The sequence below is a fragment of the Nelumbo lutea genome, chromosome 1 (assembly GCF_056320005.1).
Source record: "Nelumbo lutea isolate HS-2025 chromosome 1, American lotus-T2T, whole genome shotgun sequence".
Taxonomy (NCBI): Eukaryota; Viridiplantae; Streptophyta; class Magnoliopsida; order Proteales; family Nelumbonaceae; genus Nelumbo; species Nelumbo lutea.
In genome coordinates this window covers 173,989,366-174,012,563 of record NC_142684.1, presented here as the reverse complement: position 1 = coordinate 174,012,563, position 23,198 = coordinate 173,989,366, and the positions used below count along the sequence as shown (strand labels likewise).

General features: G+C 35.8%; 1 protein-coding gene across 4 annotated transcripts; it reads left to right on the top strand.

Annotated features, from left to right (window-relative positions):
• Window positions 1-15,876: 15,876 nt before the first annotated feature.
• Window positions 15,877-21,627, top strand: LOC148879285 (putative LRR receptor-like serine/threonine-protein kinase At1g67720). Of its 4 annotated transcripts, none has more exons than XM_088960787.1 (10): window positions 15,877-16,217; window positions 16,301-16,856; window positions 17,651-18,114; window positions 18,594-18,735; window positions 18,827-18,898; window positions 18,986-19,054; window positions 19,747-19,818; window positions 20,811-20,882; window positions 20,964-21,026; window positions 21,133-21,627. In XM_088960787.1, the coding sequence occupies exons 1-9, from the start codon at window positions 16,148-16,150 to the stop codon at window positions 21,010-21,012; spliced, it is 1,566 nt and encodes a 521-aa protein (XP_088816913.1). In that variant the 5' UTR covers window positions 15,877-16,147; the 3' UTR covers window positions 21,013-21,026; window positions 21,133-21,627. The 4 variants fall into 4 exon arrangements, 3 of the variants coding, with proteins under 3 accessions (XP_088816913.1, XP_088816915.1, XP_088816914.1); XR_016104165.1 differs by having other exon boundaries at window positions 16,016-16,217; window positions 18,813-18,898; window positions 21,101-21,627; XM_088960789.1 differs by having other exon boundaries at window positions 16,016-16,217; window positions 21,101-21,627.
• The last annotated feature ends 1,571 nt before the right edge of the window (window positions 21,628-23,198 follow it).

Here is a 23,198-nt window from a genome sequence, read left to right as displayed (position 1 = left end):
TTCTTCCTAAAATTTTTCACTTCATGATATTTTCAATCATTATTTTCTGCTTTTATGATGATTTTTTTACATCCCTTCTAATTTGTTTGCAGGGCAGTTTTTTTATGAGAATTTCCAGAAGAAGATTCTCCAATATCATGCTAAAAATGATGAGAATCATTTTTCCTTTTTGATTTGTGTTTTATTTTACTTTACTTCAGGTTTTATTTTACTTCATTTGCAATGCAAACAATCAAAATAAGGCAACAATTGAAGCAACAAAAACAAACATTAAAATTTGCACTCCACTCTTTTCCAATAATGCATACGAGATTGTATTGCAAACAAACCAAATAACATGAAATCATAAAAATGGTTTTTAGCCTGGGAACAATTTTAACTTTTCTGTTTGAAAATAAATAAGGCATCTTGTAAGTAAGGGGATGTTTGGAACCGTGACCATTTTTCAAAAAAATGGTGCTACGTCGGATTCACATAGGCGTTTCAACAAATGTCTACGTATCTTATTGTTTGGTTCAGCCGATTATTAAAAAATCAGGCATGCCTCGAAAATTGGGACCCATCAATGCATGAAACGAATCGATGAACCGTTTCCCCCAACGGTTAACTGATGTATTATGTGGTGTTTACCTGTTAGCACATACATGAAAAATGGTGATGAAAATCACATCTTCCTAACCATCATAATATTTGCTCACTGACTACGTGACATAAACATTTTTTTGTGAAAGATGGGTCTTAAAAGTATAGGTGTTTTTTCTTGAAAATCAGTCCCAAAAAATGACCATGCTTCCAAACACCATGTAAGTTTTCCTTAGTGTTTGCCCTATTCCATTTACTGTTGGGATCGCAGTTGGCTAGCCACGTGACTACTTGTTGTGATCAAAGGACCAACGGTACAAAGGTTTCAGAGTTGGAACAAAGCAGCGCCAATGGACAGTGGGAGTTGATCAGTTGAATTTCAAAATAGCATCACCAAAAGGGTATTTCTGTAAATGTCGCGTGATAAATTCCAGAATTTTCCTGTTCTTTTTATTTAAAGAAAACAAGATCACATCATACATTTAATTGCCAACGGACTAGTGCATTTAAGAACAGGCGCCGTTAGACATCTCTCAGCTTGTGATTCCAGGATCAGCGCCACACAGAAACACATGACTCTCACATCTCACCTAGTGCAGTCAATAGACCGGTTTTACCGGTTTTGGGTTGGATCTCTCTAAATCAAAATTAATTTGGTCGGTATATAAATATATATAAACCATTAATTTGGTTCATTATTAGAAAATAAGAATACAAATGTCAATAGATCAGGTTCGGTTAGAACCAATCTAAATTAAAATCACTTTGAACAAACTGTATAGTTTATACCATGGTTTTCAAAATCAGATCGCATATGGTCGTACTAGAAAAGCCGGTGAGTGGTTCCATTTTACCCCATCACTGTTATTTCCTCAAAAACCATTGATTTAGTCAATAAATTGTTGACCCAAGCATTTGAACCGTTTAATGATTTGGCTGATTTTTATTTTTATTTTTTTGTTAGAATGGACCATTCGTTTGATTCGAATAATTAGACAGTTTAACCCAAGAATCGGACCTCTCCAGTTCATTGTCTGAGTGCGGTTTTAAAAATCTTTGTTTATACATTGAACTGGACCGGTCTAAAATGGTCCAAAGTATTCAAATGATTGGATTGACACTCCTACTCACATCAATCCAAGCTCTTACTCGATTAGAGGACATGTTTTTCACTAAAGCCATTTTATACTTAATTTTAGGATTTAAGATTTGAGTTTCAAGGGCCAGGTTTAGGTTTTAGAGTTTAGATATAAAAGCAACAAGTGGTCGGAAACTTTCATTTGACCACAGTATAACAATCAAGTATTATCGTCCATCCGATGTCGAATTGGTTGTAAGCATGGTTTTGAAAACCATATTGTACTAATTAACCCGGGAACTCGCCAGACAATTGATTCCATTTAGAGGTGTAAATCGGGTCATGCTGCCCGTAGCTCAGTTCGACATGGTACGACAGTCCATGGGCCGTGCCAGGCCCGGCACGATGGTCCGTACCGTACTGGGCCTGGGGTTTGAAGTCCACGGGCCGGCATGACCCATATATACTATTTATATATATACATATACATACATAATATTTATATAATATATAATATATTATATAAATTATAATTATATAATAATATATAGTATATAATACATTAATAAAATAAACATTTTTTTTCAATTTTATTATACTAATTATTTAATTATTGTATATATAAACAATTGTATACATCAAAATTCATATAAAATTTAAATTTTAAGTTTTTTTTTTAATAAATAGGCAAAAATAGCTTTGGCCAGGTCCATGGCCCGATTTGAGCCAAGGCTTGGCCCATGGACCAACCTGGCCCACGGCACGGTGGCGGGCCTGGGCTGTGGGCTGTGGGTCGTGTCAGGCAGACCCCCAAAATTTTCGCCCGTGAGTCATGCCATACCGGCCCGTCATGGCCCACTTTACACCTCTAGTTCCATTTACCTTTAAACTGCTCCTAAGCCAAAAACCGGTGATTTGGTCAATGACCCATTGACCCGGCTAATTGATCCAACAACCTATTAACCCAACACTAGTTTTTGACCTTTTTATTTTAATTATTTTTTAAACTTTTTATTTAAAAAAAAATCATAATGAACCATCCATTTGAACCGAATGATCGGATTGTTCGACCCAATAACAAGTCTCTAAAACGGTTCCATGTCCGGTATGATTTTTCAAAACCTTGGTCGTAAGGCATCTCTCCTAACGATAAGCTTGGGTTTAAACTTTAAACTGTATAAAGTAGACTCTCCACCTCACTTGCCAAATTGGCACAGTATTACACCTGCATCACTAACGCCCTAAAAACAAAACAAGAAAGAAAAAGAAACTAACTTACGAATGTGGACATGTCAACTTGCTTAGGCCAAAAATTAAGCCATCAGAAGTTGTTGCATAAATAGAGAAATGCTGGTAAACAAGAAGTTAAAGCAACTCTTTGGATACCTCTCGGTGGCCCCCATGAAAATACACATTCAAAAAATAATAATAGACATTGATTTCATCACGTCATAAGGTGAGGTATCCAAGAATTGCATGAACTTGTTGTTTACTAGTATTATATGACTAGAAGTATGTGATAATGTCACACAACTTGACCTGCCCTTGAATTAGTAGGCTTCAATCCTCGTGGGGCCCAGTTTTCTGGACCCATCTGATCGGCTGGTCCAACTACCTCAGAGACAACACAAAGATAATTAAGAATTGAGGGATTGAATATCGTTAATGTATCATTTTCTGTCTTAATCAAGGAAGCTTTTCATTTTTATATAAACTTAGAAGAGACCCATACAGTGTGTATACTGGTGCACTAACGAATACGGGTGCCTATTGGATCAGATTTGCACCGATATGAGTTCAATATAAATGGATTATGTTCAATCCAATCCAATAAATATTTTGGAGTGGTCAAATTGTATTGGTTTTAATCTAGATTTTTGTTTCGATCCAAACTTAGTTCATTGACACCTATATATATTCTAATCTTTTCATCCATGGACTAGATATTGGTTCAATCTGACTGAATCCAAATATAAATCCATTATAGATGGATCAGGTCTAATTCAATTCAGTAAATACTTTGGACCATTAAGTCTAGACTGGTTCAGTTCAATATATTTTGTTGGTCCATTCAACCCATTCAAATTGATTTTGATTTGAATGGGTCCAATCCAGAATAGTCCATTGACAACCCTACTAACGGTAAGGGTGCAATTTGTGTTGGCACAAGTTACCATTTTACACTGTTTTGAATTTAGGTTTCAGGCCAAGATCATTTAAATTTTGACAAAAAAAAAAAAAAGAAGCCAAATCTGATATAGCTCAAGTTTAACCCTTAGCTAACCAGAGCCATTATTTTCCAGTTTTTGCGAGAAAAAAAAAAAAACAAAAAACAAAAAGTGAAATTGAATTGGTGGTTGAGCTTAAATAGTCCAATGTTTAATGTTTTTTTAAGATAAAAACCAATTTTAATTTATAAGTATCAACATATATAGAGCTTAAAGGAGTTGTGTGTGTAGCAACAATTCTAAGCAATAACAACCTTGGGAAATGGTACTGTTATTTTGCAATAAAATTTGAAAACTTCATTATTTTTTATGAATGCTAGTGTAAGAGCATGTGCTATAGACATGTCCAAATAAGTGTAAACCATATATATGATATGTGGTGTTTGGAATTACCTTTTATGACCGCACACAATACAAAGCAAGTATCTAAAGCTTTGATAATCTTCATTCTCCCAAATCCATAGCATTTTGTGTAGCACTGACCTTTGATATTTGATATTTTGATAATTTCTATTAACAAAACATGTGTGACAAAGTAAATTAACATGCACCATTCTAAGCAAACAATGGTGTATGCATATATACTACATAAAGCGTATATTTGTTTTGGATCCCAGTCATGAAAAGTTCATATGATTAATATTTATTTGCACATTTGCATAGCACATGTTCTTACACTAGTAATAATAGATATGCAAGCCAAAGAACTGTATATAGGGATGCAGGTGGTCTACTTTCATGAGTCTAGATCTCCTGAACATTCATTCTTGTGGATTTTCGTATACATCAAATTAAAGGGTGCCATATTAACACCCTATCATGAGTGAATCTAGCATTTGCTAGTGATATTGACAGGCATTTCAAACAAAAACATTAGATTTTAAATCAAACAAAAAACATGATTAAAGGTTTATTCTTCTCCTCTTTCATCAAATCTTTCTCCAACTAACTAAATAACCCTACCAGAAAGAAAAACATGGGATAAGGCTTCTAACTTTAGAGAACCGAATGCCTGAGACAATTCTCACCTCGATCTTTCCCTTGATTTTCTTAAATATCAACGAAACACCACTAGGATCAATGATCAAGGTATTTAACCGATCTTCTCTATTCGATTTCAATAAATAGATATTTAACAGTGAACTTGTATGCCCATGCAGAAACCAAGAAACTGTCACATATTTCGTCCAAAGTATGAACAACATATATATACAAGGGCAGCTTATATCTAGGCTCCACATGTTCTAGGTTCCAAGTAGCATGCTTTAGCCTTAGCCCCGCCCACCTTAAATGGACCATGACCATTGAGACATCAACTGGTTCACCAATGACGCCAATGACGAGTGATTGCAAGTTAAGCTCAATTAGTCGTCAAGCGTGCTAAAAAAACATAGTACAAGAGAGATAAAAAAAGATTAGAGCTTAGAATTTGAATTGCATTTCTAAGGTTTAAATACAAGAAATATGAAGAGTTTGAATGAAACTCTCATTATTTAGGATAAAGGCAAAAATAGAGGAATATTGGAAAACTAATTTTAATACAATTCAAATTCTACCCAATCCAGATTCCAGGTAAGCCCTATCTTTCCTTATCTAATATCACCCCTCAAATCATATATGGACATTGCACATTTAACTTGGACCGAGGAAAGGAGAAATGATTGAAGGTAAGAGCCTTGGTAAGGCCATCTGCAATCTAATCGGCGGGTGAAACATGCTAAACGAGGCGCTACTTTTTGGCAACAAAATCACACACAAAATAATGTTGGAGCTGACTGAAGAGAGAATCCAATTTCGTGTAGCAAAGAGCGAATCTATAAAGTTTTAGCAGTAGCAAAAGCGAGGCTCTTATATTCATTCTCAATATTGGATCTGGAAACAATTGTTTATTTCTTAGAGAACCAAGAAACCAATTTGCTACCTAGGTAGATACAAAACCCACTTTGGGACTTGCAATCCACTGAATCTCCTGCCTAATCAGCATCCGAAAAGGTGAATACAACACCAGTTAATGATGGAGTTACACAAAACCCATAATGCATGGTGGCCTTTAGACAGCGAAGGTGGCGTTTCACATTAGTCCAATGAGCAATGGTGGGGTTATGCATATGTTGACAGAGAAAGCTATGCATGGTCTGGTCAATTAGAGATACTGAAGAGCTCCCACAATTTGCCAATACAGAGTGACATAAAAAAAAATGGTTCATTGGTCTTAGTACACAACATAGAAGCAGAGGATAATGATGTACGAGTTGGTTTGGCATCGAGCATGTTAGCACTTGTGAGCAAAACAATAATGTATTTATGTTGTGTAAGAAAAATACCACTTGGAAGATGTGTTGCTTTTACACCCAAAAAATAATGAATGTCACCAAGATCTTTAACAACAAATTGAGAGATAAAGGAGTAAATAAAATATGAGACAAGAGAAATGTTAGTCCCTATGATGAGAATATCATCAACGTAAACAAGTATAAAAAGAAAATCGTCATCAGCATGTTTATAAAACAATCAGTGATCAGCTCGAGAGTAGGCGAATCCACATGTGTGTAAAAAATCTATAAGCTTGTTGTACCAAAGCCCGTGGGGCTTGTTTCAATCCATAAAGAAAACACTTTAACAAGCAAATATGGTTGGGATTTGCAGCATCTTTAAAGCCTAAAGGTTGCTCCATATAGACAGTTTCAACTAGATCTCCATGTAAAAATGCATTTTGCACATCAACTTGATGGATGGGCCAACCTTTGGAGACAACAATAGAAAGTAAGAGTCTAATTGTGGGGGGCTTAACAACAGGACTAAATGTCTCATGATAATCTACTCCTTCTTGTCGTGAAAACCCCTTGGCTACAAGATGAGCTTTGTACCGTTGTATGTTGCCATCAGAACCACATTTCAAATGGAAAACTCATTTGGATCCAATGACATTATGGTTAGTGGGATGATTTACAAGAATACAAGTGTGGCTACATTGCAAAGCTTCAAATTATTCTTTCATGACCAAGCACCAATTCTAGTCTTGGAGGGCTTGTTTGACGGTGGAAGGTTCAAAAATGGGCTCAATAGGTGGGTATGTGGGGGCAATATATAGTTTAGGCTTGAAGATACCACTTTTAGCACGATTGGTCATAGGATGAACATTGGTTGGTGGTGGCTCTGTATGAATGGTTGAAGAGGAAGATGGTTGGTGATGAGAGGTGCACATTTCAATGAAAGGTGAATGAGTAGGAGATGGGCTTAGGTGTATTGGTAAGGTTACAGGTTTAGTGGCAATAGATGGGATTGATTGGGTTAGGGAAGGTGTTGTAAGTAGTTCTATAGAAGGCGAGGATACAGGTACAGGTGGTGTAATGTGGCTGAGTAGTTTGGGTAAAATGATTGATTGAATGGAAAGTGTAGGGGTAGTAGGAGCAAAGAGGGTTCATTACATTGCGAAGCCATTTCTTTGAAGGGAAAGTGATGTTCATTGAATAGCACATGACGAGATACATACCAGCCCATTGGAAGAATCATAACACTTGTAGCTATGATGATTTGTGCTATAGCCCAAGAAGATGCAAGGTGTGGATTTGAAACCCAATTTATTTTTGTTGTATGGCCTTAAATAAGGGAAGCATTAACAACCAAGCATCTTGAGAAAGCTATAATTTGGTTTTTCATGAAACAATTTCTCATATGGAGACTTGTACCAAGAATTCGTGTAGGCATCCGGTTGTAATGATAAGCATCGCCAGAGAAAGCATCCCATCAGTAAATCATTGGAATATAAGCTCAAGCAAGAAGAGTCAAACCATATTCCACAATAATACGATGTCATCATTCAACACAACCATTTTGCCCAGATGTGTGAGGACAAGTAAGACGATGTGTTATCCCATATTACTCTAAGACAGGCAAAATCTTGTGAAATTCACTATCACCATCAGTTGGCAATGCATTTATTTTGGTCCTAAGAATATTCTCAACATTAGCCTTGAAATTTAAGAAAACATTGAGAACATCTGATTTTTGCTTTAAGGGAAAATCCACAAATATTTGGTGAAGTCATCAATAAAACTTATATAGTATTTATAACCATCATGAGAGGTAACAAGGCTGATCCCCAAAGATCAATAAGTACTAACTATAAAGGTGAAGATATAGAAGAACCACTAGAAACATAGGGCAACTTATGACTTTTGCCCATGAGACAAGATGGGCAGAACAACATTGACTTATTTGAACTAACTAGTAGTCTATTTTTAGTAACCACTTGCCATACTATACTTGGAGAAAAATGTCCTAATCATTAATGCCATGTATCAAAGGTTGCACATTCCTCAACAAAGGCAAAATTCTCCTTTGATTTTCCTAGCTACAATTGATAAAGTCCATTGTTATTTGGCCCTTGTAGAAGAATTTTCTTCATTTCTCGGTCCTTCACAACAAAGAAATGATGATGAAATTCAAAAAACACATTTTTATTTGTTGAAAAGTGCACTACAGATAAGAGATTCTTTGTAACTTCTGAAACATTATTGAGAACAAGAGAACGTGAAAAGGTTTGTAAAGTAGACGAACCAATATTCTTGATTTGCAAACCTGCCCCATTTGCAATGCGAATTTGATATACTCCAGTATATTCATAATGAAGCTTTAGATTGGAAAGATCTGATGTAAGATGGTTTGTAGCTCCTAAGTTCAGATGCCAACTTCCATCATTAATAGAAGGTTTGTGATACCTGAAGTAATAGTTCCTTGCAATGTGGTTTTTCTTCTTACAGATTTGGCAAATCATAGGAGAGAATCCCATGTTTCCATCATCAAATTGAGGCTTCTTGTTATTGAAATTCTATTGTTGTGCTTTATTTGCTTGCCCTTTATTTTTATTATATCATGATTTTTCTTGTTGTTGTCCATGCTGAGCAACGTGGATATTGGAGATGTTGGTTTCAGGGTGAATATTCAAAGCTTCCAACCTAATCTCATGATTATATAACATATCTTGTAAATCATCAAAAGAAAATTCTTTAGGTTGAGTACTTATAGATGTGATAAAAGATTCATAGTCTGAACCTAGTCCATTGCGAATCACAAGATCATAATCTGAAACCGTTTGACCAGCCATTGTTAATTTGTCTGAAATAGCTTTAGCTTTATGGAGATATTCATTCATACTGAGATTAACTTTCATCAAACTCATCAATGCAGTGTGTAATTGCATGATTCTAACTCTAGAATGAGAGGCAAATAGTTTTTCTAGAGTATGCCAGGCAATTTAAGTGGTGGTGCATCCAATTACTTGCCCAATAATGCTTTATGAGATCGGTGAGAGCATCAAACTCTATAAGAGTTGATCCTATTTTCTCCACTGTATGTAGGCGGGATTTGGAATAGATTTTTCATCTTCTTGAATGGTCTGAGATGGATAAGGAAAAGTACCAACTTTATTGTCACAAGTTGCCCAAAATTCAATGTTGAAGATGGTACATGAATAGAGAGAGTTTCTCCATTTGTCATTGAAGGGATGAGAGATCCATCGTATGGACGCCCAAATCTTGCGAAATAAGGTGGGCGAATTTCAAAAAGTTTTCTCTCCCTTTCAATTGGGAATCGAATTCCCTATTTAGAAAATCATATTTTCAATGATCAATCTTTTACCATAAACTGAACCAGATCTGAACAAAAGCAGTAAGAGAGAATTATACCTGATACGGAGAAGTAATATCTCCCAATGGAGGTGTTCACGCCCAATGAAGGATCCAAAGACTGCTTCCACTAAAGATGGCACAGTGCAGGATGGAGCAGAATCAACAGAGTTATTCTCCAAGAACCTAGTCTTTCGCAAGAAATAGCAAAATGACACGTGAGCACGACTTCCTACCAGTTCTTTCACAAAGAACTGATATCAAGATCAAATCTTGACTTCTCCCACTGAACTGGAGATCAAACTGGCAAGGTAGGCGACAAGAAAGAATTCTGCAGGGTTGCTGTTTTCTTTCTTATGTGATTTCAGCACTAAACATGATGTGAATATCTGTCTTCTAAAGGCTGTCGCCCCTTCATTCTCTTGTAACTCTAAAGGATCAACTCCTAATCCAATTAGGACTTGCTGATCCAAATCATGTTTGGATCAGACATCCCTTTAGGTGATAAGGATAAGCCCTTATCTTATCTGTAGATTAGATCAGCCTTCTCCTAATCTTATTAGGAGGTTTTCAAATCCAAATCACATTTAGATCTGGACTCTCTGAGTGGATAGGGTTAAGACCCTATCCTATCTGCTAATCCATCTCAAAATTCGCCCCATATTTAACTAATTAAATAACCCAGTTCGAAATGAGCTTTCGGCCTATTAAGGTCCAGTGCTCACTTAGCCCTCATAACTGTTGCCTAATTGGGCTTTCTTGTATGGCGTGGGACTAAAGAATTGATCTATACATCAACCACATGGGTTCAATCCAACCTTTGTTATAAGGCTTGGCCGAATACACAGTTATGGACAGTGCACACTTTGAAACCCATCAAATGGGCTATATGGGCCCAACACTTACCCTAAGTGGTCTCTGGGCCAAGCCACCTTGTAACACCCAGGGACTGCGGGCAGATGCAAGATTAGCCCATCAGGTATTATCCTCAATGGTCTTACACTCAACCTCTCAGCCCATAATGATCATACACTGCCCCGACAAGAGATGACCTCTCCCTTGGCTGCAAGGAACAGTGTTGCACTCTCTACTTATATGGATCATATGAATTAAAACCTTTTGCAAACATTTTAGAAACCATAATATATATACTTTTATATCTCATATAAAATATATTTTGCAAAACAAATCTCAACGATTGAAATCGGCTGCCGGTAGTCTTGGTTTCCATCAGAGAGAGTGCATCCCCGACCATTACCTTTGTCCGACAAATGGGCTAATCCTGTCACTATGATCACCCACTCAGATGAATTCTCAGACTGTCCCAACATACCCAGGTTTTGACCCCCGCTAAGGATCTCACTGATTGGTACATCAAAGACAGCTCAATCCGACACCCAGTGTAGTATCATAATCAAGTCTAGGGGTCGGGTGTAACTTTCCAATTTTGCCCATTAATTTCCAAGGTCCAGGGCAATACTGGAAATCTGGTCCGGTTCAAAGATTCAATTAATCCTGCATTGCATGTGCCTAGGGTCTCACCTTGGCAGTTGAGACAGGCCACCCCAACCAGCTTGATGGCACATTAGTGTTAGCCTTATCAGGATAGGTCTCCTCAGACCGACCCATTGGCTGTGAACATTCTAAACTAATATGAGTCTCATCAAGTGTCCAGTTTAAGGGTATTACACAGAAACATACCAAGGGAACATGAATCAAATATGCATTTTTATTCATTTACAATAAAGTCATAATGTACATCATTTTGATTGAAGCTAAGGGCATACAAAACTGTCCAACAGTCATAGCTATGGTAGTAGAAGAGGACGAATTGTTGCTATTACAGGACACCATTTGGTGTTCAGATACCATAAAATAAAATTTAATTTAGTGAGAAAAAGAACACTCACAATGAATTGCATTGATAATGTTTAAATGCAAGAAAAAGGAAGAGTTTAAATGAAACTCTCATAAAGGCAAAAGTAGAGCAATATATAAAAACTAATTCTAATACAATTCAAAAGTAGGCAAGCCTTATCTTTACTTATCCAATAGAGTCGCTGACGATGTTGTTTGATTAGATGAATAATAAATTAGTAATTAGCCATGATTTCTACCTAAAAAAAAAACAAAAAACAAAAAAAACGGTGGAAATCACAACAACTCAACAAGTGTTAAACAAAAGACAAACAGGTGGTGGAAGTCACTCTCTTGAATATCATGCTTGACTTATAGGTATTGGACATAAAACAAACACGTATTAAAAAGACCAAAATAAAGTATTAAACAATTAATATATTACAAACTTTGTTTCTCGTATGGAATGAGTACAAATGCAAGTACAAACTTTGTAGTACAAATGCAAATATATAGAGTGCAAACCTAATATTTTGTATTATTTTGTATGTATCTGCACCATACATATTTGTATTTGTATCCTTTCCAAATTGAGCATAAGGTTGTGTTTGTTTACAATACAAATGCCAAAATTCACGTTTGTGAGTGTTTAGTTTCCATACAAAAAAGTAATGATTAAGGGTGTTCTGTAACGTAGAAGAGAAATTAGGTGGTGTGTTTTCATCAGTGTGGATAAAAATACACCACACCCCAACAAGATAGTTGTTATGCACCATGGACAAAAATGTGTGTACTCAACCATATCACACCTTAATGGGCACTACAAAGTGTGACACATTTCTGTCAACATCATGTGTTTGATTCCATGCATCTCAACTACAACATGTGAGATTATCTATGTCGTTAATCATTAAAATATAATATTTTATTTTTAGTAATATATATAATAGAAAAAAATTAATAAATTATAAAAAATTTAATAAAAATGATATTAATAATTAATAAAAATAAAAATAATAATATTTAATAACAAATAGTGATATTAATATTAACTAAAATTAGTACAAATAATAATTAAAAAATAATTAATATTAATAAAAAGAATATTAATAATTAATGATTAATAAAACAATGTTAGCAATAATTAACAATATTAATAATAATATTTATAATATTTGATAATAATTAATAATATTGTTACTAATTACTAATAATAAACAATGATTAATAATATTAATAAAAATAATATTCAAAACTTATCAATTAATAAAAAATATTATTAATAATATTACTAATATTGTTTTATGAAGTTATTGGCAAATTGACATTACTACTATTTATTTATGTATAGTAACATGGTTTTCAAAACTGGACCAAATCGGACAGTCGAACTGAAAAACCAATTACCTCCATTTTTTCCCAAAACCAAAATTTGGCCAAAAAACATTGATTTGGTCAGCAAACCACTGACTTGGGCAATTGAACCATTCGAATTGTTCGACGGTTTTGATCATTTTTGTTTTTTTATTTTATTTTATTTTTTATTTTTTCTATCAGAATGGGGCGACCGTTTGACCTGAGAACCAAACCCTTGATTGGTTTGTTCTTCGGGTCAGTTTTTAAAACCTTATAAAATATAAACAATAAAATGTACATTTATCCAATTAAATGTTATTATTTTTTCCATGGTTTTCAATACCGGACTGGATCGGAAAAACTAGGAACCAGTCAGGTGACCGATTTTGTTTTTTCGCCAAAACAGAATTTTGGCAAAAAAATGTTGATTTGGTAGAAAACTGTTGACCCGTGTGGTTGAACCATTCTAACCGTTCAACAGTTTTGATCATTTTTTATTACTTTTATTTTTTCTATCAAAATGGGCCGACTGTTTGACCGGGAACCGAACTCATGATCGATTCGTTCTCTGGGTCAGTTTAAAAAACCTTGTAAAATAATAAATAATAAAGTACACATTTATCCAATTAAATGTTATTACTTTTTTCCATGGTTTTCAAAGCTAGACCAAACTAGACGATTGGACTGGAAAAATTGGGATCGGTTCCTTTTTTACCAAAATCGAATTTTGGCCAAAATGTTTATTTGGTTAGCAAACCACTGACGGTTCCCAGGTTGACGGTTCGACCATCTAGTTCAAAACAACAGCCCATTCTGATAACAAAATTAAATTATACAAAAATTAATTAAAATAATAATAACAGTAAAAAACTATTGAACGGGTTAAATGGGTCGACGGTTCAATTGCCTGGTTCAACAGGTCATTGACCAATACAACGGTTTTGACTAAGGTCCAAGTTTGGGGTAAAACGGAAGTTATTGTTTGGACAGTTCCAAGCCAAACGATTTGGCCATCCGAATCAACGGCAGTTCAAAAACATTAATAAAAATGTAAGATAAATTGAATAAAACATACTATGTAAAGCATGGGATCATTATTGATAAAAAAATCTACAGTGGTGTGAATCAATCCACGATAAAAACATGTGGATGAGAAATTGACTTGTGGTGTGGACTCATCTACGAGATAGTGTGGATGAATCCACACCACAGGATAAGCGAACACCTTAATTTAGTGTAGTGCATTTCAAAATATAATATATCGTGGTCTGACCACGGTACCAAACACCCACAAAATATGTCAAAAATGTTTTTTATGACATCCTTATATCATGAGAATAGCACATTATTGTACCCATTTTTGTGATACAAACTTGTGCTCTTCTTATAAATAGCGTGTGATAAAAAAATATAATGCATTTAATGATAAGGTCCACGTTTTAAATATAAGGCATTTAATGATCAGCTATAGCTTATTTGAGTTGCAAGCCCTTTTTATCGTGAAAATCATTAGTTGTCGAGCCTGATTAATAAAAAAAAATTATGTTGCGCATGCTAGATTTGTTAGATTCACAAATGAGAGGGTACTGACATGACACCTCTAAGGGAGGAATGTGCAGGAGATCCGGATTCACCTAATTATAGAAGTTTCAGGAACACTTTCATTGTAAGTATTTGTAATTTTGTGCAATGATGAAACTTTCATAATAAACAAAGTTTTAGGTTAGATGACAAACTATCATAATAAACAAACTATCTTTATTTCATATATCTTAAAGAGCAACCATTTACATGACACAACGTCACCAAAATGTCTCTCTATAAGTAATCTTAATAAGTAAACTGGTAACATCACAACACCCAAAACTGACTTAAAAGGGAGTTCTTCATGTGAATTGTTTTCTTTTTCTTTGATTGCAAGTTTCAAAAATAAATCAAAATCATCGATTCTGAAAAAAGAAACACATACACAGGTATATTTTTTAGGGTAAATTATATGGACCCCCCTGAAATTAGTGAAATATGGGTCCGTGGCAAAAATTTTACATTTTTTTCGATAAAACCCTTTAAACTTTTACATTGTGACAAATACCCCTTAGCTGTAAAACAAAAAGCGTTAAATTACAAAAATACTTCACTAAACTTACTCTATTTTCTTTTTACTTGTCGATCTCTCTTAAAACCTAATTGAACCCAAACTCTGTTTTTAGGGACTGGGGATTGTGTGAAGCTCTGCCAAACGAAAGTTCAAAACGGACCATAAGTCAATGGGGTTCGCTAGACTTGAGTGGAATGAGGGGGGAATCTGCTACTGCAACTCCCCTGTTTTCGCCGGTCGGAGGAGACAATGACAGCTGACAGAAACTAACCAAAAATGATGGGGAAAGAAAGTTTCAAAAACAATGGAAGGTTAGGAGAGAACGATGAGGGAATAGGACGAGGTCGAATATTCGATGGATTTATGCCTGGGAATGGGTTAATCGAACAAGAGCAACTGAGGAGTTTCACCGCTGCAACTCCTCTGATGTTCGTCGGAAGTGGTGATAACAACGAAGAAAAAGAAAGAAAACGATGGAAATGGGACGAATACAGGCGAGGCCAGCCTGTATTTGGAAAACTCGTCCAGAAGTCATGAGACGGAACTTTGGGGGCTAGAGTGTTCGATGCTCATGAAGACTGAAGAGGGAGCAGACATAACTGGAATGATTCCTCTTCCCCTTCCGACCCAATCAACTAACCCTTGTCCCATCTCATAAATCAAGAAGCCTATAATTCGCTCTTCCTTTCAGCTGTTCATGAGTCGGGTTCGGTCGATTTATTGATGTTTTTTCAATTGATTCGATCTGGTTGATTTACCTAAAAAATAAATTAAAACCAATTCAGTATTAAATAAAATCGATCTGGTTGGTTTAGGTTGATTTTGTGAATGAATTTTTTGATAAAAAATTCAAGTAAAAAAAAATAAATAAAAATTAAAAATAATTTGATAGATTAAAACTGATATTTTATATATTAAAAATTTTATATATAATATATATATTTTTAAAATAAAACTAATATATATATATATATATATATATATATGAAATACGATCCTATCCGAATCGCGGACCGATAAAGCCACATTGTCAACACTAGGTACCGAATTATCGCAAATTCGATTACTGAATTGTCTGATTTTAAAATTTGGAACCAAATTGTCACTCGAGCCAATGGTAACATAATTGTTAATATTTAAAACTACACCTAACAACTGCTGCAGTTATTGACTTCATTCCAACCCGCCATTGAAAATGCTCTCTGACTTGTTTCATGCTTTCATTTCTCCCTCGAACCTGGTTCAAAGCCTAGCTTCTCTCTTTCTATCTGTAAATCTTTCTTTCCGTTTCTCAATGTCATATGCTTTCACATAAGCAACCATGTCGTTTCTCTATCTATTCTTCTGCTCTCTCTTCATTGCAGTACATTCTCAACCCCCACCTCCTACAGGTAGTAGGCATTGAAACACAACCCCTTCATCTCTCAGAACTTAAATTTCAGCTCTGAATTGATTCTTTGTTTCTTCCTTTCAGGTTTCTTCATCGACTGTGGCGCCAACAAATCCTCCGTGATCGACGGCCTAACATGGTCGCCCGACAGCAAATACGTGTTTTCTGGAGTACCCAGATCAGTAATCATCCCCAAAAGCCCTTACTTTGTCAAGACGCTCTCCACCGTCCGGTCTTTCCCTCTCGAAGGCCGTACTCAACGGAAATTCTGCTATGTTCTTCCGGTGACCCGCAATGTCACATACCTCGTCCGAACCACATACTTCTACGGGGGAGTCAACGGCAGAGATTCACCCCCGGTCTTTGATCAGGTTGTCGATGGGACCTTCTGGAGCATTGTGAACACGAAGGAGGATTACGCCAGAGGGAAGTGGTCTTACTATGAAGGGGTGTTTGCTGCTACTGGGAAGACGATGAGTGTTTGTGTTGCTACAAACACGTATACAGATTCAGACCCGTTTCTTTCAGCTTTGGAAGTAGTGTATTTGGACAATTCACTTTATAATTTGACCGATTTCAAGAAACATGGTTTGAATTTGATTGCAAGAAGCAGTTTTGGATATAGAGGACCAACTATCAAGTAAGTTGTGGGAAAGATTTGGCATTATTTATTCTGGTTATGGAGCTGCATGTATGCTTCTTTTTATTCATCTTTTAATTTCTGAGTTAGTGATTGTGCTATATCTCTCTATCTTCATTCAAAAGGTATACTGGAATTTGGTTTGTTTAGTCCTCAGTTTTAATTTCGCGCTTTATGTGCTCGCTCCTTTATAGGACATAGTTTGTTCTATCTGTTTTTTTTTTTTTTTGTGGATGAGTATAATTTGTTCAATCTTGTTATGCTTTCTATGGTTTTCTTTTCTCCTTTTACGTTGTTATGGAAGAAAAGAGTATACACGGAAACAAGCTAGAATCCAAAAAGGGAAAAATATTTTAAACAGGGTGGTGTTAAGATTTGTCCTTTATGATTAGTAAGTAAGGCTCAGCTCAGTTTGGGAAAGAGTACAGTTACAATTATGCACAGTGCAAAACCTAGTATACTTTATTTGTAAACCCTAGAAAGACCAGTAATCTATAAATAAATTGTAGTCTAAATAACCAACTCCAAATGCATTGTACTACTCTTCTCCATAAGAAAAAGAAATAAGAAAAGGAAAAGAAAATGAAAGGAAAAAAAATACTTAGCTGAGGTAAAATAAAATCCTGTAGTTTACGATTCATACTTGGTTTGAAATCCCTGTATTATGTTTATGTTGTAACTTGCAATTAATTCAGGTTTCATCCCCATAGGAATCTGTATATAAGGTATTGTCTTTTCCTTTTACTCATGCCTAGAATTATCTAAAATTTTTGCTTGAGATCTTGAAACTCCAGATTCCCTGATGACAAATTTGATCGATACTGGGAACCATTTGGAGAGATTAGTCCTCCATTTCAAAGCTTAAGGGAGCTCTCAGTTTCTGGTATTTGGAACCTTCCACCCTCGAAGGTATTTAACACAAAGCTGACATTTGACCAAGGAAACCACAGTGAACTGCAATGGCCTCCAGGATCACTTCCCGCCTCCAACTATTATATTGCCCTGTACTTTGCGGATGATCATAATGGTTCACTGGGGAACCCGAGAATATTGAACATCGCCATAAATGGAATAGAATACTACAGCAACCTAAATGTGATTTCAACTGGTGTTGTTGTTTTTGCAACCAAATGGCCTCTCTCTGGCCTTACGAAGATAACTCTGGCTCCTTCCTCTGGATCGGTTCTAGGTCCCGTGATCAATGCTGGAGAAATTTTTGATGTATTGCCCCTTGGAAGAAGAACTGTTACTCGAGATGGTATGAAAAAGTGTCATTACTCTTTGTTCCGGAAACCTGGTTTCTTTTCCGAGAAGGATTTCCAAACTTCTCCAGGAGACCATGAATACATGATTAGTAGTTTCTTAGATGGAGAATGTAGCTTGAAGTCATACCAATTTGGCATACCTAACCATTTTGTCTAGAGCTAACATGACTGGCTGGACAAAGTATAGACAAAAATAAGGTGCATAGTTAGGAAAAAGATTGTATACTGTGATATAAGGGTTCAATGTTGTACCACATTGGGCTGTTAGATTGCTTACCACTGCAATTCTTAGGCCATGGCCCATACAAGAAGTGGCATATCAACTAGGCAATCAGGATAAATTGGCACACATATTATGTATATGTGCATGGCTCCCCTGAGTATGGGGATGAACTCCTGGAAAAAAGTACTTTTGACTACCAAATCATGAAACACAAGTTTTTCTAACATGACATTCCGTTGCCTATTGCAGTAGTTTCTTTGGTAGAGGTAAAAAGAAGTCTACTGAATCCTCCACTTGATTGGAATGGTGATCCTTGTTTTCCTCAGCAATACTCATGGACTGGAGTAATTTGCGCTGAAGGAAACCGGAATCAGACTCGTGTGGTTGCTTTGTAAGTTGGGATTTACAATCATGATTTCTTTTCTATGGCTCATTTCAATCCTTTAATTGTTGTTAAAAGACTTTTAGGGTATTTTTCTCAGAAACCTCACAAGCATGAGCCTTCAAGGATCTCTATCACCTAAAATTGCCAATTTGACTGCGTTGACTGACATGTAAGTTCTTGAAACTTAATTACTTTGGGAAGAGATGATTTGGTATTCCAGACTTTTCTTATTAATGTCCTTATGTTTTCTGGACAGCTGGCTTGGGAACAATTCTTTGTCGGGGCCAATACCTGATTTGAGCCAATTAAAGATGCTGAAAACATTGTATGTCACGGTTTCTCTTTCATTGCTTTTAATGCCTGGCTTATATTTTATGTAACAACATAAAGTATGCTTGTTTGTAAGGCTCTGTTTGTTTGTGATACAAACGCTGAACCGGGGTATTTATGTACCCCGGTTAATGTTTGTGAGCATTTGTTTGATATGTAAAAAAGTAATGATTATCAGATCAAAAATGCATTTTCTGATACTTTTGTACTCTGAGAAGAGAGCATTACTGTACCTCTTTTTTGGATACAATTGTGTTCCTTTTGATAATTAACTTTTTGACCAAAGTTAAGGCATTGGAGCATAAGATAGTTGCAGCATTTAATGATGGGCCCACATTTTGCACCAATTTCAAACAAACAAGATGAGTGCAAAAATGGTTTAAAATGTGAACCCGTGTTTGCATTCATGAACCGAGAAAAGGGTAAATATGCAGTGTACATATTTGTGTTTGCATTGCAACCAAACACAGCCTAAGGCACCATATTAGTTTAGATGGTCATGGGCTGTTAAATTCTAGAGGCCTAGCCCATTTACTATTAGACTGTGATGATGTAATTTTCATACTTGTTTCTTTATTTCTTCACCCTTCTATCTGTGGGTTTGCATGATCCACATTTGTCGGAAGTCTTGGAAACTGTCAAACAACATCTTCACTCTTTATAATTTATTGTCATCACTCACTGAAGGCATTTGGAGGACAATCAGTTCAGTGGAGAGATTCCTACATTGCTGGGGGACATTGCTTATTTGCATGAACTGTAAGTTCTATTCTCTAAAGATCAAATACATGCCTTTTGGACTGCAAAGTTGTTTCATTGCATGAATATTTGTTGCTATTTCTTTATGTTATTTTTCACTTTTTTTTCCCTGGATGGTTTATACATCCAAATCCCTTATATTGTAACCCATCTACCATTGACTGGTTGATTTGTTCACCTAGTGTTCACTTTTTGGGTACTTCCATAAAAATTGCTATCTAGGCAGCAGTTCTGGTGATGAACTTCTCAAACATTGGGTACTATGACTTGAAAACCATGAATCTGGTACATCATATGGGATCTGATCTATTTGTCAGTCAGTTTAGGACTCCACATGAAACATTGTCCTACATGATGTACCGGATACATGGTTTTTCAAAGCAATGGTAACCCCTATGAGAAGCTTACTATGGCCTTATCATTCCTTTTAATAGGAATTCCAAATTATGCTGCTGCTTTGGTTGGCAAACCAGGAGGAGAAATAGAGGTTCTGGTTGATATACCTTGGTGGTTAGAAGTCAGGACGAGGATTGTGCCTTTTACTGGATTTGCTGACAACCTGAGATTAGCAGTCACAAGTACATACTACATAGTTCTTTCCCCCTAGGAGTATGCATATTTATATGCATTTTACAATTTATATTTTCCTCTCTTTTCTATCTCTCTCCTTCCTCTTGTGAGAAAGTGGTAGTTGAATGGCCAGAGATCTGGTTTAAGAAGCATCTAGAGTCAACCACATGGACTTAAATCTCCATATCACTATATTTTCTTCCTCTTATCTGAAGTGATACTCTTACCTTATCCTTAGTCATGCCTGCTAGCTAAATTTGACTCGATGCCCTTCCATGTGCAATATAATCAATTTGTCAACTGTTTGGGTATAGTTTCTTGGTGCTGCATTATTTATTTTATTTATTGAGGATTTTGACTTAAAGGCTTATTTGAGACTCAATGTGCTTACACTTACAGTTGTCATTTCTTTTGCCTTTCAGTTTCATCCAAAACAATAATCTAACTGGTGAAGTTCCACACAGCCTTTTAGTAAAATCTGGATTGAACCTTAAGTGAGTCTGAACACCTTCAAGTTATCTCCGGCATTTATTTTCTACAACTCAATCAAATATTTGATCTATTTTTTTTCTTAGGACTTTTGGAAACCAACGTTTAGTGCAACCACCGCCTCCAATGACTTAAATTTGTGCATGAAGGTAAAATATGGCAGTGTTTGGACTGCTAAAACCTTGAGATCATTGTAATCGTAAACTGTTGTTATCATTAACAGATTAAATCCAGTTCTTCTTCTTATAAATCCAGAATCAGCTCTACTACATGTTGTGGATGGGGTGCTTAGAGAATTGCATATTCACAATACGAGAACTGAAAGTTAACCTGGTTTGGCACACTTGCCAAATGTGAACTGATGGAATAAAAGCTAGTAGTGCAGTTTGAAGTGACTAGTTTTACATGCAAAATGGTGCCATGTATACAATCAATTTAATTCTTTTCCTGCTTGGCAGATTTCAAAAGATTCTCTCACAAATATTCATCAACAGTAGAAAATCTTAATCATTGTCAGATGCAAGTATTCCTTTCGTCTTTGCTGTACATTTTAGATGTGTTTAAGGTGTCACTGATCTTGGATTTTTTCTTTTTCTTTTTCTTTTTTTTATTTTTTTATTTTTTTTTGGGGGGGGGGGGTTGGTAATGAACTGCAATTGTAAGTTGAGGTGGCTGAATTTTGTACTATAGCAATGGTTATTTGTTTTCTAGATTCGATTGCACAGACATCATTCAATGAATTTGCCTCTTTTTACAAATGCAAATACTGCAAATGTATGGCAGCGTGCAAGGCATATTACTGGCCACAAGGGAAGGCTAATGAATAATTGCTTTTAAGTCAGCTTCAAGGAAAGTCTCAAAATAATTAATATCACTACCTATTGATTTGGGATAAATGCAGTTACAAGGAGTAGATAGTGAATTAGTGATCCTTCGCATCTCCACCAAGAATTATCCAACACCTTATGAGGGCTCTATGCTGCAGCTCAGTTCCTGCAGTCTGAACCCAAGGAGCATTGCCAGACTTGGACCTGAGCCTGATCTGATGGTCGGACTGTCGGAATGTGAACTAGTAGCCAAAACAGTTTTTAGGCAGCCTAGTTCTTAAAAACGTTGACATAGTCAAATTTACCACAAAAACATGTATAGATACCCTGGGACAAAATCTAGTGCAAGTTATGTGCTTATATAGACCCATTGGCAACTCTTGAGAAAGTATATGTTTACACTTCCTATTTGGGTTCGGGATTCCCATACAGAAAAAACCAACTCATAACTATTTCATGTGGAATTATATAAAAACTACTAGAGTCAAAAGAATTTAAGAAATGGAGGGAGGCTCAAATTTTAAGGAGGTGTTTGTTTTTTGGATTTTGAGATGGCGAAGTTGGTTAATGGGATTTTGGTTCCTATTGACCAAGATGCTCATTTTTTTAGATTTATGTGGGGTTTATGGAAATTTTATTTTTCCTGGGTTTCACTTATATGGGTAAATGATATCCTAGATTCTCAGGCTGATGAGTAATGGGGAAAGTTGTCAATACTTGGATGTGACAAAATTGCCTATTTTAATAATGGTTTTTTTTATGGCTAAAACAGTCATTGTCTTATTTGCCTAGAAAATCAACAAACATGGGTAAATGCACCTACCCAAGCCGGGATAAGTAACTTCTTGAAAAACAAATGGAGCCTAAAAGAACGAGAGTACTAGTGTTGGCAAAGTGTAGACTTATGTGAAAGAAAAAAATGACCTTAATAAAACTCTTGAATCACACCTAATGGACACTAGAAGCACAACAAACTTGAAGTCCACCGACCTTACCATAGAGAGCCTATGTTTTTGGATTTGATCCCTCTCCTCCAATGTCCAGTTTTGGAGAGATGCCAACCAAGGTTTTTAAAACCAAACTGGACAACGAACCAGTCAGTAGTCTGGTTCTCGGGTCAAATGGTTCAAATGATTGAATTGAACGGATGGCCTGTTTTGACAAAAAATAAAAAAATTTAAAAAATGGCTAAACCATTGATAGGTTCAAACGACTTGATCACCCAGGTCAGAGGTTTATTGACCAATCAACATTTTTTTTTGGCAAAATAACGGTTTTGGATAAAATGGAACCGATCACCTAACGATTCTTAATTTTTCTGGTCCAATCATTTGGCACGTCCCGTTTTGAAAACCATGACGCCAACTTGCCTTAATTGGTGTCTCAAGGCACACTTACATATATATATATATATATGAAATGACCGTCATTAGCCCAACACGTAGCGGCAAGAGTGTGGGCTAACACATTCGAAGAAATAGAGGAAAACGAAGA